The sequence below is a fragment of the Arvicanthis niloticus genome, chromosome 1 (genome assembly GCF_011762505.2).
Source record: "Arvicanthis niloticus isolate mArvNil1 chromosome 1, mArvNil1.pat.X, whole genome shotgun sequence".
NCBI lineage: Eukaryota > Metazoa > Chordata > Mammalia > Rodentia > Muridae > Arvicanthis > Arvicanthis niloticus.
Genome location: NC_047658.1, coordinates 59322417 through 59340284, shown reverse-complemented (window position 1 = coordinate 59340284; position 17868 = coordinate 59322417). Strand labels below are relative to the sequence as shown.

Genomic DNA, 17868 nt, shown 5'->3' with positions numbered 1-17868 from the left:
GTTCCCTACTTTCAGCCTGTAATAGTGGACCTGTATGGGTTTCATTTGTATAGTATCTCGTACAAAAGCCATCAGTTTGTTGAACCTTATTAACCCAAGAGACAAGAGACTTAGCAATGCCTGAACAGTCAATATAAAAGCAACACTCTTTTTTAAGGGTAACACATAACTCCCTCTATCAGAGGAGTAAAAAGTGTAAGCCTCTTCTATTCTGTTTATAAATGTCTTATATCAGAATCTAAATCTATATAAATATAAAACTGATCATAGCTTTGATCTAAAGAAAACTAAGGAAATCCCTGTTTCTGCTCTAGTCAATCTCAAACCCAAAAAACAACTATAGTAACTGTGGTAGTGGGTTTTCTGCTAATCTAAATTCCCACTAAATCTAAAACAATCTAGTTCCCCACTAAATCATAAGTCAGGGAATCAAGAGTCCAATAGAGCCACCCTGGAGATATGGGTGGTGATGTCTTCTTCAGCACTGATAACTTCCCAAGTCAGGTTTACTCGTTGATCTGTTCCAATTTGAAGGCAATTGTGAAGCATCTTTATGTTTCCTGTGAAGAAAAAATACGCTTCTCAGGGGGTTTCTCCTCCCTGGATTTGTTATTGTTGTCTATTTGTTTAATCAGTCTCTCTGGCAGCCAACGTGCAGCATCTGCAGTTTGGGAATATATGTAAACAGAACCTCTTCCCCAGATAAGCACTGGGTCTGGCCCATTCCAGGTTCCAGTTAATGGATCTTTCCAGAGGACTGTTGCAAAATTTTTTTTTGTATCAGGATGTCAGAATCTATCTGCAGCAGATTTTCCTTCAGAATCAAAATTTAAAAAATTTAAAATGAAGAGTGCATGATGAAGGATATTTCTGGGGGATCCCTTGGTAGGGTACCATTCCCCCTTTTTAATTTTTTCAAATTGACATTTAATGGTTTGATGTGCCCTTTCTATTATATCTTGGCCCTGTGGATTATATGGAATACCCGTTTTATGTAGTATTCCCAATCTTTCACAAAATTGGTGGAAACTGGAGCTTGTATAATCTGGGCCATTGTCAGTTTTTATCTGTTTAGGCACACCCGTTATAGCGATTGTAGCAAGCATATGAGTAATCACATGTTTGTTTGTTTCTCTAGTTTGTAATGTTGTATAGATGAAATCACTGTATGTGTCTACACATATATGTATATATTTTTGCTTGTCAAATTCATTATAATGAGTAACATCTATTTGTCAGATATTGTTTGGTATCAGTCCCTTTGGATTTATACCCAAATGAGGAACTGGTAAAAGTTTAACACATGATTGACATTGTTTGACAATTTGTCTAGCTTGTTCTCTGGTAATTTTAAACATAACTCTTAAGGTTTTAGAATTAAGGTGATGTAACTCATGAGCCTTTATGGCCTGATATAAATTAGATTTTTGAGCTGATAACTGTAGCTATTCGAGTAGTTAGGTCTGTCTTGGTATTTCTTTCAGAGAGAGGACCTGGTAGCCCAGTGTGGGCTCTCAGGTGTCCTATAAAGAATTTACACTTTTTCTTCAAAATTAATTGTTGGCACTGTAAAAACAAATCAGCTGTTTCTGAGGAATGTTTTATCTGTGTAGCAGTTTCTAGCAGAGGGATAGACTGAGCTATGTATGAGCTATCTGTATAAATGTTAATGGTTGATTTGGAAATGTTTGAAACACAGCAATAACAGCATGTAATTTAACCAATTGAGCTGACACAGATGATGTAGCAAAGGAGATTACTTGATCTTTAAAGGCATAAGTAGCTGTTCTTGATGAGGAACCATCAGTGAAAACTAGCAATGTTTCTTTGATAGGTTCATGTGCAGTACGAGATGGAAAAACAAATTTATGATGATTATAAAATTGAACCAATTTATCTGGTGGATAATGATTATCTATCTGACCAGCAAATGAGGCACATGTAATAGGCCAGATTTCAGAATTCTGTATAAGCCAATCAATCTGATGTCTTGTATAAGGTTGTACTATGACATCAGGATCTTTTCTAAAATATTTTTGACTGTTATCTCTGCCTAACATAATCATATCTGCTACAGCTGCATAGTATGGATTAAGAACCTTCTTGGGGGATGAGGGAAGATGAACCCATAATATGGGTGTAGTTTGTCAAAAAACTGAAGTAGGAGTCAGTTTAGTGTTAAAAATAAGAAAATATAAAGGCTTAGAATAATTAATATGAGTTACAAATTGGGATGAAATAGCATTCTCTATCTTTTGTAAGGCTTTTCTATCCTCCTCTGTTAGAGCCCTGTCAGATTTAGGGTCAGGATCTCCCTTGAGAATATCAAACAGAGGCTTCAATTCTCCTGTTGTAAGTTTCAAATATGGTCTTAGCCAATTAATGTCTCCCAGTAGTTTTTGAAAATCATTAAGTGTCTTAAGGGAATCAGTCCTCAGTGTGGCTTTACTATTAATAATATTTGGACCATTAATCTGAAATCTTAAATAGGTATATGGGTCTTGTAATTGCACCTTTTTTGGTGCTATTTGTAACCCTGTAGTCTGTAAAGCTGTTCTAAGATCATCAAAGCACTGGAGTATCTGTTTTCCATCTTTTCCAGCTATTAAAATATCATCCAAGAAATGAATCATGTAAATTTGCTTCCACATAGTTCTAACACCCTCTATGGCAGAAGCCACAAACTTTTGGCACAAGGTAGGACTGTTAGCCATACCCTGAGGCAATACCTTCCATTGATATCTTTTCATAGGTTTTCTAAAGTTTATAGAGGGAATATTGAAAGTAAAACGTTTTCTATCATTAGGATGTAAGGGGATAGTAAAAAAACAGTCTTTTAAATCTATAACTATTTTATAATAACCTAAAGGTATGGCCACCGGTGTGGGCAGTCCAGGTTGTAAGGCTCCCATTTTAATCATGGTTGTATTAACAGCTCTCAAGTCTTGTAATAATCTCTACTTTCCTGATTTTTTCTTAATGACAAATATTGGGGTGTTTCAGGGAGAGTTATTCTCTTCTAAATGCCCTGTCTGTAATTGTTCCTGCACTAGCAACTGGGCAGCTTGTAATTTTTCTGTGGTTAGGGACCACTGATCCACCCAGACGGGCGAGTCCCCTTTCCAGGTGATGGGATCTGCACAACGTCCTAGGGGTGCAGCTGAATCAGTAGCCCCCATCAAAAATATCCCAAGCCTCTTCTTTCATTGTTACCATAAACTTCAGTAGGATGAATAATTTTATCTTCACCTTTTCCTAATCCTTTGTCTGGGGAAAGCTCAGAGTTTACCATTTGAGCCATGATTACTTCATTAGGGGTGCACATAATCAATCCCAACTGGGATAACAGATCTCTGTCCCAGAGATTAATGGGAAGGCCTGAGATGACATAGGGTTGTATATTTCCTGTATTTCCTTCTTTATCTTTCCACGTTAGCACCTTAGAGCTTTGTAGTGGATTTTGACTTTGGCCAATACCCCTTAAATTGGTTAAGGTTGGGGTCAGAGGCCAGGTAGCAGGCCAATCACTTTGTTTTAGGATAGTCACATCAGCTCCTGTGTCAACCAAGCCTTGGAATGCCTTTCCATCTAGCCAGATTGTCATCATAGGTTTTTGTTTAACTATAGGCTGTACCCAGTATGTATCAGAGGAACCAAAACCTTGATCTCCTCTTTTAGGATTCTTATATTTGTGATTAGTAGGGTACAATGGAAGTAACAATAGTTGAGCTATCCTCTTTCCTGTAGGAATGGTGACTATGTTCTGAATTGCCTGCGCCATTACCTTAATCTCACCCTGATAATCATTATCTATAACTCCAGGAAAAATTTGTAATCTCTGCATAGTAGTACTGCTTCTTTCCACTATCAGGCCAAACACATTTGGATAGAGTGGTCCAAACACTCCAGTGGGTAAAGCCTGAGGTCCCATTTCTGGGGTTAATACTGTGTGGGTGGCAGAACTGAGGTCCAGTCCTGCGCTTCCTGGTGTTGCTCGACTAAGTTCAGAAAGGGATTGGTGTTTGCTGGTAGGACACTGACTGCTCCATAAGCCTGTTTTGGCTTGTGTCGGTTCGGGGCCTGGAGCTGGCCTCTGTTCCCGTTTCCCTGATTATGGGAAAGGGTGTTACCTTGTGCGTCTCTTTTAGACATATAATGACTAGCCCAATGCCTTCCACGTTTGCAACGTGGGCAGAGCCCAGGCTGTTTTCTGGGCTGTCTCTGGCTTAACTCATTTTTTACTTTGCAATCTCTTGCAAAGTGTCTAGGCTTACCATATTTAAAACATGTCTTTCTGTCTTTATTTGCCAAAAAATCTCTTACAGATTTTCCTTGCATAGCAGCTGCCATAGCTAAGCCCTGTTGATAAGAGGGACCTATGTCAGAACAGAGTCTGATATATCCCGTAAGGTCTGTCTTTTTCCTATAAGGTCTAATGGCCTCTTGGCAGGCAGGATTAGCATTTTCATATGCAAGTTGTTTCACATAATCTACACCTGTCTCTGTATTGTCAAAAATCCTCTCTGCTGTTGTCATTAATCGATGAACAAAGTCAGAAAATTGTTCATCAGGCCCTTGCCTGACTGCTGTTAAAGATGCACCAGGGTCTCCCTTTACCGGGAGTTTACGCCAAGCCTTCATGGCTGCATTTTGAATTTGAGCAAATAAACCTGGGTCATATTGCATCTGGTTATCACTAGAAGCAAATTGCCCTTCTCCTACTAAGGCATCAAAGGACCAACCATTGCCTGTCTGAATGTTTCTCCTAGCTGTCTCTTTACAATTCTCATGATACTCTGATTTCCAAATAAGATAGTCTCCACCACTAAGAACTGCCCTCACTAACATATTCCAATCACTAGGAGTTAGCCACTCCTCTGCAACAGATTCTAAAATTGCAAGAGTAAAGGGAGTAGTGGCACCATATTGAGATACTGTATTTTTTAATTTTTTAATAATTTGAAAATTAAACCCTGTGTGATGTCTCCAAGCAACCCCTTGAGCGTCTCTGGTCTCTGATACAGGGAAAGCCTTAGCGTCTCCCTCCTCTGGCTGATCTGTAGCTGAACTAAAGCTAGAGGATAGGGACTGCCTTTGGACACCGGGTTGAGGAATGTGAAAATCCGGGGGATTTTCACAGTTAGTCTCTTGAGACCTCTTCCCTGTCCTTAATTTCTGTAACTGGTTACTTAAGCCCTGATACTCTTTTTCTAACTCTATCAGTTGTTTAAGGGTAGTAATTTTGTCCTGTAACTCCTTTTTAGGATCTACAACCATTGTCTCCATTGGGGGAGCACTTGGAGGTAGAGGCACATAGGGAAAGGGCATTTCAGCGTCATAAAATTTGACTTCCTCTTCCTCTCGGTCAGCACAATCTGGCTCTGACAAATTGTCATCAACCTTTGGCTGTATTTTGGATTCTAACTTACGCCTCTTTTTATTTTGAACCAAAATGACAGCATTCAAGAACAAAAGCAGAAAATTAACACATGTGAGCAGCAAACAAAACCAAAACAGAGAGTTGAATTCAAGCTGACAAATTTCTTGTCCCATTTTCATTACCTTTCTCGAAACAAACCAAAACAGAGAGTTGGATTCAGGTTGACTAATTTCTTGTCCCATTTTTCTTACCTTTCTCAATGCGGCAGATTCCTGCGGCAACCAACAGATTCTTCTTCCGTAAAGTCCCTCACTGGGTCTCTCGTTCCCGCTGTCTCTCCTTGAGTGTCAAACTGTTGCGAACGCCCCACATTGGGCGCCAAACTGTTGTGCTTACTGGAGCCCGATGTTGGACGCCAAACTGTTGCAGCCCGTACTGCCCGTTCCGGTCCGAGGGTCAGGGTCTAGCGAGAGAGAGAGTGGGGATAAAGGGGAAGAGACGCGAAGAATGGAGACAAGACAGAGATTCTGATCAAGTCTCTTTTATTGAAGGGAATTCTGAGCTATTTATAGGCTTTTGCCACGTGCCTTGTAGGCGCGTGGATACCACGTGCCTTGCAGGTGTTGATATGACGTAAGCCTTACAGGCGTCTATAGTGTGGACAGCACGTGCACTGCAATGCTTTGCAGGTGTGGATAGCACATGCGCCTTATGAGCATGTATGGCGTAGATAGCACGTGGACAGCACGTGAACTGCAATACCTTGCAGGCGTGGCCACCACGTGCACCTTACAGCTGGGGCCAGTAAACAACAACACAAAATATGTGGGATATCAGAGTGTGCTTTAGCTGTTGTAGGCTATTGAAAACCAAATCTTTCGTCAGGGTATATGGTTCCAGATGGCTGCAAAGTTGATCTAGCCGCTTTCTGCTAAAGTCAGCTCCCAACAAAATCAGAGTAGCTTCAAACTTGTTATTGATGGCCCAAATGAATCATTTTTAAAAAGCCTTGTGTGAAGGAGAAGGATAGAGGGGTTCCCAGAGACCCTCTCACTGACCAAGGGTTTATATTTAAGTTTGTTCATATTTGTATGTATGTATCTGTTTAAAGCCCAGGGAATTATCCTTCTGTAAATTATAATTGACAAGTCGATGAAAGCAACTTTATAGATCTTATTATGACTTAAAACATAAAAAGATTGTGAGTGTGTGTGTGCGCGCGCTCGCACGCTCACACACACACACACACACACACACACACACACACACACACACGCTTTATGTTGAAGTTAGAGGACCGCATTTGAGAGTCAGTTCTGTCCTTCCTATGAGCGTCATGGGGATTGAACTCAGGTTGTCAGGATTGATAGCAGCTACCTCTACCTTATGAACCATCTTTTTGGCCCACCAGTGGTTTATATATACATATGCATACATACAAACACATGTACTACATATGTATGTAAATATGTCTGTCTGTCTCTTATTTTGCTGAGAAACATTTACAGCAACTGAGGAGGCAACATTCCCGAGTTCACAGTGTATGAGAATGCTGCTGTCCTTACCCTTAGGTTGACTGGCCACATTTCACATATTGATGATGCAATTATAATCACATCATTTCTCCCCTCCTCTAACTCTTCCTATGCTCCCTTCACCCCAAATTTATGGTCTCTTTTCCCTTAGTTGTTAGTTACACACACACACTCACACACACATACACTAACTTGCTGAATTTGTTTAGCATTGCTTATATGTATATAATTTTAAGATTGACAACTTGATATTAGCTAACAAATTCCATTTCTGGTGAAGACTAATCCTCCCTGTGTCAACAGTTCTTATTTGCCTGTAGTTCTTTGTCTAGGGGTGAGGTCATGTGAGCGTTCCCCCTTCCTCATTACTGTATCTAACGGCATTGGCCTTACTTGGGTCTTGTTCAGTCTGCTACATTGTTGGAGTATTATGGATGAAATGTGTCTGTTATTCATAGTAGCTCTCCTGTTTCACTTTCTTTTACAGTCTTTCTGCCCCCTTTCCCCTGATATTCCCTGAACTTTAGGGCAGGAATTGTGTTGTTAACTTAGCCATCGGTGCTTGGTACCGTATACTTTTTCTCTGCATTTTGACCAGTGTTCTGTGATGGTCTCCATATGTTAAAAATAGTAGCTTTTTTGATGAGGGGTGAGAGCCACACTAATCTGTGGGTGTGAGAGGAAGTATTTATAATGCAGTTAGGAATTATGCTGGCTGGCCAGTGTGCTTGTAGTAGGTTCTCCCTTAAGATCCTTGACCTTACCAGCCCTGGGTAGTTGGCCAGATTTCTTGTACCAGGCAAGATTTCTTTCCTGTCAGCAGGCCTTAGCTCCAATTAGATTGATTACCGCCAAGATATGACTGGATAATTTATTTTCCTCAGACAATTTTATGTTTAACAAAAGGTGAGCAGATATGTAATTCTGTTTTTTCATTTTAGTGATAAGGTACAAGAGAATAAAAGTTAACTAGAATTCTGGTTTTCTACATTTATTTTATAAGTCCTAAGCCATACCGCCTATGTGTAGCTTTGGAAATATTAGTCTTAGCTGTTTTTTAAATTATAAACAGTCAAGAATGTATGTGATTATGACACAGATGTATCTATTATATTACATACATAATTACATGTGTAATAGTGATATGTAAGCCTGGCATGTAGGTGATGGATACTAGCAACCTGTTTTATATATGAAGTACTTTTCCTCTAGGTCCTGAAAGTACTTGTCATTCAGATCTGAGTGAGATTTTGAATTTTCTATTTATTATTTGCACTCTTCCCTTGAACTCTTATTAAAGCATGAGACCTTTTCTTTAGAGAACAGAATGTATTTCTTTTATTTCTCAAATGCACTCAAAGTAAGTTATTTAAAAGCTGTCATTATCTTTGAGATAATTTTGAAGTCTCATTAAACATGTTTGATAAAAATACTGTTTTCTGGAGCTGTATTTAAAGAACCTTTGTTCTCCTTTTCACATGTCTACTTACTTAATAATGTGATAAGTGGGAGGGCTTGTAATCAGTTAAAAATGGGTTGTAGCTTTATATGAACAAATTGCACAGTTGCTTTTGTACAAAATAACAAGATAATCTGATACTTTGATAAAATTGCATTTGAACTGTTCTGACCTTGACTTTTTGGCAAGGTAAATTCCTTAGAATTTCTTTTTACTGAATCATGGATCCTATAGCACAATCAAGATATAGCAAGTATGTGTCAGAAGTACCAGCTACTCTGCAGGGCTTCTTGAATCTAGATATTTGAGACCAGCCTGGCCAATAGAGGAATCTCAAAAAAAGGAAAAAAAAACTATCCTAGGATAGAGAGATTTCAGTGGGATTTCTAGTAACAAAGTGATATTAATTTAAAATATTTAATGACAAACAAGTAGAATCTTAGGACTTATATTACTAGAATGACCTAGAGAATCAACATAGGATCAGCTCAGCACATTCAAAAGATAGCTCAACACAATTTGCTTACTTTCTAATTATTAGTGTTAGTATGGTTTTAGACTCCTGATAATTCTTTTTGATAGATTTTTGATAATGATAAAGTGATTTAAAAGTCAGATCAAAGCTTAATCTTTCTTTTTTAAAAATTATTTACAGGAGAGGGCTGCTCACAATTTATATGGCCAACTTGGTAAGTAAAGGTTTTTGTTTTCCTTTTTTCTAAATTAAAAAAAAAATTTCTATAGGATTTTTTTTCTTTCTTCCCCCCCCTTTTTTTTTAAATGGAAGAAGGAAAAACTTGATTTTGAGCCATTTCCTGTGTATTTCAACTCTAGTGTTGAATGGCCGGGAGAACTTGATACCACTTTCTTAGTTTCTGTCATAGTGACTTTCACTTATTGGAGAAGAGAATCAACTCACTGCCATATGCTCTTTGGCATTCTTCTTTTCTAACTTTAGATCTTTGATGGGTTACAAGTTGGTACTTGTATATCCAGGTCTCTTACATCCTATTTAATTTTCTACTCTGCCTGTGATGTTGTTTTAATTTGTTAAGTGAGTTAAGGATGAATTCTCATGATAAACCTTTAACATTAAAACCCGAGTGTGATAACATAATCATCGAAATTCCCAAGTCTGCAGGAATGGAACCAATGCCATGTGGTATCATGGTGCACGTATAATCCAGATGGCTGCTACATGTTCACCAGTTAACCTTGTCATAGCATTTTTCTTTATTTTTTTATTAAGTTATTTTATTTATTTACATTTCAAATGTTGTCCCCCCACCCCTGTCCTGGCTCGACCCTCCCAGAGCTCTTCACCCCATTCCTCCTCCTCTTTGCCTATGAGAGGATGCTCCATACCCCACCTGACCCTCCCCCTGACCCCCAGCGTTCCTCTTCCCTTAGACATCAATCTCTACAAGAGGATTAGGTACATCCTCTCCCACTGAGACCAACAATGCAGTCCTCTGCTATATAAGTACCAGGGGCCATGGACCAGCCCATGATGTATGCTCTTTGGTTGATGGCTTAGTTTCTGGAAGCTCTGAGAGGTCTGGGTTAGTTGATATTGTTGTTCTGTGGGGTTGCAATCCCCTTCAGCTTCTTCAGTCTTTCCCCTAACTCTGGAATAGTGTCAGGGTTTGGTGCCTACCTATGCAATGGATCCCAAGTTGGGCCTGTTACTAGATGGCCTTTTTTCCAGTCTCTGCTTCATTTTTGTCCCTGTATTTCTTTTAGCCAGAAACAACTCTGGGTCAAAAATTTTGAAGGTGGGTGGGTGGCCCCTTCCCTTCACTGAGGGCCATGTCTATCTACTGGAGGTGGTCTCTTCAGGTTTCATCTCCCCACTGTTGGGCATTTTGGCTAAGGCCATCCCTATTGAGTCCTGGGAGCCTCTCACATTCCAGATCTCTGGGACTTTCTAGAGGTTCTGCCTCCCACCCAGAAAGCTGCACATTTCCATTCATTTTCCTGGCCTTCTGGGCTTCTTTCCTTTCTCCACCCCCATGCCTGATAACTGCCCCCCTTTTCTGCTCCCTTCCACTCTCCCACCCAGGTTCTTCCCTCCCTCTGCCTCCATGATTATTTTGTTCCCCGTTCTTAGTGGGATTGAAGCATCCTCACTTGGGCCTTTCTTCTTGTTAAACATCATATGGTCTGTGAGTTATATCATACGTATTCTGTACTTTGTGGCTAATATGCACTTATCAGTGAGTATGTACCATGTACCTCCTTTGGGTCTGGGTTACCTCTCTCAGGATAATATATTCTAGTTTCATCCATTTGTCTGCAAAGTTCATGATATCTTTGTTTCTAATAGCTGAATAGTATTCCACTGTGTAAATGAACCATTTTTTTTTAATCCATTCCTTAGTTGAGGGACATCTGGGTTGTCTCCAGCTTATTATGAATAAGACTGTTATGAGCATAGTAGAACAGATATCCTTGTGCTATAGGGGAGTGTCTTTTGTATATATGCCCAGGAGTGGCATAGCTGGGTCTTCAGGTAGAACTATTTCAGGTTTTCTGAGGAACCACCAGATTGATTTTCAGAGTGGTTGTACTAGTTTGCAACCCTACCAGAAAGAGTATTTCTCTTTCTCCACATCCTTACCAGTATGTGCTGTTGCTTGAGTTTTTGATCTTAGCCATTCTGATTGGTGTAAGGTGGATTTTTAGGGTCATTTTGATCTGTATTTCCCTGATGACTAAGGATTTTGAACATTTTTTTAAACGCTTCTCGGCCATTCAAGATTCCTCTGTTGAGAATTCTTTGTTTAGCTGTGTACCCCATTTTTAAATTGAGTTATTTGGTTTTTTTGGAGCCTAACTTCTTGAGTTCTTTGTATATTTTGGATATTAGCTCTCTATCAGATGTAGGATTAATGAAGATGTTTTCCCAATCTGTAGGTTACCCTTTTATCTTATTGACAGTGTCTTTTGCTGTAGAGAAGATATTCAGTTTCATGAGATACCATTTGTCAATTGTTGATCTTAGAACCTGAACCATTGGTGTTCTGCTCAGGAAATTTTCACCTATGCCAATGTGTCCAAGGCTATTTTCAATTTCTCCTTTATTAGAATCAATGTATCTGGTTTTATGTTGAGGTCCTTGATCCACTTGGACTTGAGCTTTGTACAAAATGATAAATATGGATCTATTTTTTTTATTCTATATAGAGACCACCAGTTAGACTGGCACCGTTTTTTAAAGATGCTTTTTTCCTACTATATAGTATTTATTGGCTTCTTTGTCAAAGATCATCTGTCCATAGTTGTGTGGGTTTATTTTGGGGTCTTCAGTTCTATTCCATTTATTGACCTGCCTGTCTCTGTTCCAATACCATGTGATTTTTTTTTTAAATCACTATTGCTCTATAGTACAGCTTGAGGTCAGGGATGGTGACTCTCCCAGAAGTTCTTTTATTGTTGAAAATTGTTTTCACTATCTTGGGTTTTTGTTTTTCCATATGAAATTGAGAATTGTTCTTTTCATGTCTGTGAAGAATTGTGTTGGAGTTTTAATAGGGATTGCATTGAATCTGTAGATTGCTTTTGGTAGGATGGCCATTTTTACTATGTTAACCCTACCAATCCATGAACATGGGAGATCTTTCCATCTTCTGAGGTCTTCGATTTTTTTCTTCTGGGAATTGATGTTCTTGTCATACAGATGTTTCACTAGCTTGGTAAAAGTTACATCAAGATATTGTATATTATTTGTGGCTATTGTGAAGGGTGTTTTCCTCTTTATTTCTTTCTTAGCCATTTATAATTTGTATAAAGGCTACTGATTTGTTTGAGTTAATTTTATATCCAGCCACTTTGATGAAGTTGTTTAGCAGCTGTAAGAGTACTCTGGTAGAATTTTTGGGGTCGCTTATCTATATACTGTCACATCATCTGCTAATAGTGATGCCTTGACTTCTTCCTTTCCAATTTATATTCCCTTTGATCTCCTTTTGTTGTCCAATTGCTCTAGCTAGAACTTCAAGAACCATATTGAATAGATATGGAGCGAGTGGGCAGCTTTGTCTTGTCCCTGATTTTAGTGGGATTGCTTCAAATTTTTCTCCATTTAATTTAATGTTAGCTGTTGGTTTGCTGTATATTGCTTTTATTATGTTTAGGTATGTGCCATGAATTCTTGGTCTCTTAAAGACTTTTAACATGAAGGGTGTTGTATTTTGTTAAAGGTGTTTTTCAGCATCTAATGAGATGATCATGGTTTTTTTCTTTGAGTTTGTTTATATAGTAGGTTATGTTGATAGACTTTCATGTATTGAATCATTCCTGCATCCCTGGGATGAAGCCTATTTGGTCATGGTGAATGATGGTTTTGATGTGTTCTTGGATTTGGTTTATGAGAATTTTATTGAGTATTCTTGTATTGATATTCATAAGTGAAATTGATCTGAAATTATTATTCTTTTTTGGGTCTTTGTGTGGTTTAGGTATCTGAATGGCTTCATAGAATGAATTATTTAGTGTTCCTTCTGTTTCTATTTTATAGAATAGTTTCAGTAGTAGTGGTTTTAGCTTTTCTTCGAAGATCTGGTAGAATTCTGCACTAAAACCGTCTGGTCTTGCTCTATTTTTGGTTGGGAGACTTTTAATGACTGCTTCTATTTCCTTAGGGGTTATGGGACTGTTTAGATGTTTTACCTGATCTTGATTTAACTTTGGAATATGGTATCTGTCTAGAAAATCATCCATTTCATCTAGATTGTCCAGTTTTGTTGAATATAGACTTTTGTAGTAAGATCTGATGATTTTTTGAATTTTCTCAGTTTTTGTTACAATGCCTTCCTTTTCATTTCTGATTTTGTTAATTTGGTTATTGTCTCTGAGCCCTTTAGTTAGTTTGGCTAAGGGTTTATCTATCTTGTTGATTTTCTCAAAAGAACCAGATGTTGGTTTTGTTGATTCTTTGTATCGTTTCCTTTGTTTCTACTTGGTTGATTTTACTCCACTTGGGTATTTTTGCTTCTTTTTGTTCTAGAGCTTTCAATTATACTGTTAAGTTGCTAGTATATGATCTCCAGGTTTTTTATGAAGGCACTTAGTGCTATGAGTGAACACTGCTTTCATTATGTTCCCTAAGTTTGGGTATGCTGTGTCATCATTTTCATTAAATTCTAGAAAGTTTTTAATTTCTTTTTTTATTTCTTCTCTGACCAAGTTATCATTGAGTAGAGAGTTGTTCAGTTTCTATGAGTATAAGTATTGGGGTCCAGAGGCAGGCATGTTGATCTATGTATCTGGTTATGGCAAATTTCCTGGGACACAGATAGACTATGCTCCTGGTTATGACAGACCTCCTGGGAAACAGTTAGGCTGTGGGTCTTGGGGTGAGGTTGTGTGGGCAGGGTCACAAATTTTCCATGGGTTTAGGTAGAGGTGCAGACCAGAAGGGGGATCCCAAAGCCACCCTATCTCTCGGGAGGCCTGCCCTAACCAGAAATACAAGAAGACAGGGACATACGAGGACTACTCTAACCAGGGACACAAGAGGCCTAATCGGAGACAATGCTGCATACCTCCCAGGATGCTTGCTCTAACATGGGATAGATTCCATGTCTGCTGGGCTGTGGGCAGTGAGAGAGGTTCCCAGCTGGCATGGGGCAGGGATCATACCTGTGTGTTATGGTAGATCTCCTGAGAGATAGGTAGGCTGTGGGGTCCTGGGAAAAGGCGGAGCAGGCTTAGCAATCTGCTAGGGATTCAAGTGGAGGTACCGACTGGAAAGGGGCTTAATAGCTTTTTTCAGTAGTTGATCGACACCATTCAGTAGTTTAATTGAGGATGGTTAGTTTACCTGTAGATAAGCTTTTGAGTTCTGTAACAAGTATTTCATGATGTATTTTGTGTGTTAGTTTTCTTTCTTGCTAATACCTGGCAAAAGCCATGTGAGGAAGGGAATGACTTCTGGCTCTTGGTTTGAGGGGACATAATCCATTATGCTGAGAAGGCATGGTGGCGGAAATGCCGGGGCAGCTGCTCTGTCATATCTCATGTACTGTCAGGATGCAGAGAGGTGAGTGCTGGTGCTCAGCTTGCTTTTTCCTCTGCCCTCCCTCCCTCCCTCCCTCCCTCTCTCCCTCCCTCCCTCCCTCTCTCCCTCCCTCCCTCCCTCCTTTCTTCCTTCCTTCCATTATTTTTTTGCTTAGTTTTTTTTCTTTTTGATTCAGTCCATGACCCCAACGTAGAAAGTGGATAAATTTCTCTGGAAACATCTTCGTGAACAGACTCAGAAGTATGTCCTTTAAATAACTCCAAATCCAATCAAGTCAATAGCAAAAAAAAAAAAAAAAAAAAAAAAAAAAAAAGTCCATCATATGTATGTAGCAATACATTTGTTAAACCATTTTGGCTCCTGGTGGGACACATGTGCGCTGCACCTGCCCAAGAGCTCTCTGGATTCAAGAATGAGAAACTCACACACACACACACAAACACAAACACACACACACACACACACACACACACACACACAGCAGCTAATTTTGATATTCCTCAACTAGCTCAATGGCTGGGCATTTCTAATCCTCCTCACTGCTAGCATACACCCTCCCCTCCAATTTTCCTGAGTCAATTTGATAAAGCAACCTTTCATTCTGATACCCCAGACCCAATCGGTCGAGTGGCAAATAGGACCACTTTCCCATATTCTTACATGTCTGGTTGTTTTTTTTCCTGCAGCTCTTACATCTAATCTGTCTGCCTCCCAGTCATGGGGATTCTCATCTTCCTCTTCTCCTTTGATTTCTTGCCTGCACAATCTGGCTCTGTGCCTTTCACACATTCTTTCCCATTGCCTCTGCCCTTTATTGGACTTGGCATCTTAAGACATTGCTCTATGTTAGTATGGCTTCTGAGCCTTCTCTCTTCTCTTTTATGACAGGGTAAGTTGGAACAGTCAATAGTAGAGCATTTGCAGAAAGTGCACTTTCATGGACCACTAGCAATCAGTTGTCTGTAACTGGAAGCAACTGGAAAATAAATGAATATGAATGCATTTTGATAATTTCAATGGAAATATGTCCTGAACTGTCCTAGTAGTAGTAAGCTTGGTCCCAAAATGTCTGTGCCATTCACAAAAATGTGTAGTATGACACATCAATCAAAATATAATGTTACTGATTTAACATTTTGTGGTTAAAATGCCATAATTTTGCAGATTTTGCAAGAAAATGTAATCAGCTTAAACTGAGCATGAACTTTGTAGTTTGAACTTTGGAGGAGAAGGAGGCCATGCAGATACCTATGCCGTGAGCACATATTACTGTTGGCCTAGAGACTGAATTTTTACCTCCCTGAGTGTTACTAAAGTTTGCCTAAAGGTTGGGTTAAAGGGGAAGAATGAGAAATATACTGAGCATCTGCAAATACTTACTGTTTTAGCTAGTCCACAAAACCACAGATGTCAAACGTGCTAGTGTGACGTCTTGACCTTTCATGAGAGTGCTTGTACTATGTATGCATTTGGCTCTAAATGCTGACCGCTAGGTTTGCAGTGGTGCTGCAGGCAGTAGGTAAAGACATGTGACCTCTGTGCCTGGGGATGTCTCTCCTGATGTTTTTGTTTTAGGACAGGGTTGTCTCTGTTGACATTTGTGTTGTAAAAATGTTCTCCCTGAGCACCTATGTAGCTAATCTTAGTACTGACGAAATTTGACCCAGTTTAAGTTTCAGTTGCTAAAATACATAAGCATTGAACACAGGCTTACAGCAATAGAACTAATATCTGTTTAATTCTTATATATTATTTAATGTAATATATACTTAAAAATAACTGTTTTCTAGAATTCCAAATTGACAGTGAAATATTTGTTAAAGGTCAGATTAATAAAAGTCATATTAAAAATTAAAAAAATAATCAAGTATTTTCTCTGGCTTCTTCACAAAAAAAAAATAAAATGATAGAAACATTTTCTTATGCCCAAGTCAGTTATTCACATGAGTGCCAGCTGCTAAGATTCTGTTTGCCACACTGTACTGTACAACACATGTTTTTCCTGAGCTATGCTTACATGCACATGAGTTTTCTTTATTACACTGTTGTGCCAATGACTAAGGTTTCTAGTCTTTCAAGATCATCATATGCATCAGGTGTTTAAGAAATGTCAAGTCTTATTCTTTATTTTTAGTTTAATTCTAAGACAAATATTTCAGATGTGAAATTATAAAGAAGTTTCCAAAAGGACTCGTAGAGGATATTCAATGTCTGACATTCTTTTTTTAGAGCTAATCTAAACTGAGGAATAAGACTTGACATCTTTTACAACACCTGGTTAGCATATGATGATTTAGAATGATTTCCAAAAGGATACTTTGCTTTATAATTTCATTTATGCCATCAATCATTTAATGGTGTGTGCATTTTAAAGTTATAAACATACATATACATATGTATTTGTATGTGTATGTGTGTGCAGACTCCTAAAGCACTTACTTTTCCATGTTAAGCATGCAGTGTCTTTGACTAAAGCATCTGTATTTAACATTTTATTTTTAATTGGATATTATATTTACATTTCAGATTTTATCCCCTTACCCCATTCCCCCTACCACCCAGGAACCTCCTATCCCATCCCCTCTCCTCCTTCGTCTATGAGAATGTGGTTCCACCTACCCCCCACTCGAATTCCCCCCCCACTTGGTGTTCAGCCTTCATAGGGCCAAGGATCTCCTCTCCCACCTCTATGCCAGACAAGGCCATCCTCCCCTACATATACAGATGGAGTCATGGGTCCCTCCCTATGTGCTCCCAGGCTGGTGGTTTAGACCCTGGGGAGCTCTGGTTGGTTGGTATTGTTGCTCTCCTCATGGGGCCACAAACCCTTTCAGCTCCTTTAGTCTTCTCTCTAACTTCTCCATTGGGAAACCCTTGAGCAGATCAGTGGTTAGCTGTGAGCATCTGCCTCTGAATATGTCAGACTCTGGCTTACCTCTAAGGAGACAGCTATATCAGGCTCTTGTCAGCATGCACTTCCTGACATCTACATCAGTGTCTACCTTTGGTTACTGCACATGGGATAGATACCCAGGTGGAATGGACTCCAGACGGCCCCTCCTTCAGTTTCTGTCCCACACTTTGTCTCCATATTTGCTCCCTTGAGTATTTTGTTACTCCTTCTAAGTAGGACCGAGACATCCACACTTGGTCTTCCTTCTTCATGAGCTTCAAATAACCCTATTAAAAAATGGGGTACAGAGCTAAACAAAGAATTCTCAACTGAGGAAACTCAAATAGCTGAGAAGCACCTTAAGAAATGCTCAACATCCTTAGTCATCAGGGAAATGCAAATTAAAACAACCCTGAGATACCACCTCATACCAGTCAGAATGGCTAAGATAAAAAACTCAGGTGATAGTAGATGCTGGCCAGGATGTGGAGAAAGAGGAACACTCCTCCATTGTTGGTGCAATTGCAAGCTGGTACAACCACTCTGGAAATCAGTCTGGCAGTTCCTCAGAAAATTGGA

General features: G+C 39.2%; 1 protein-coding gene across 2 annotated transcripts in view; it reads left to right on the top strand.

Annotated features, from left to right (window-relative positions):
- Positions 1-17868, top strand: part of Tmem135 (transmembrane protein 135) — a 180781-nt gene that overhangs the window by 39929 nt on the left and 122984 nt on the right. For both annotated transcript variants that reach the window (XM_034516600.2, XM_076937588.1), the window contains exon 4: positions 9030-9063. In XM_034516600.2, coding sequence (XP_034372491.1) covers positions 9030-9063 — 34 coding nt within the window. The remainder of the gene's footprint in view (positions 1-9029; positions 9064-17868) is intronic.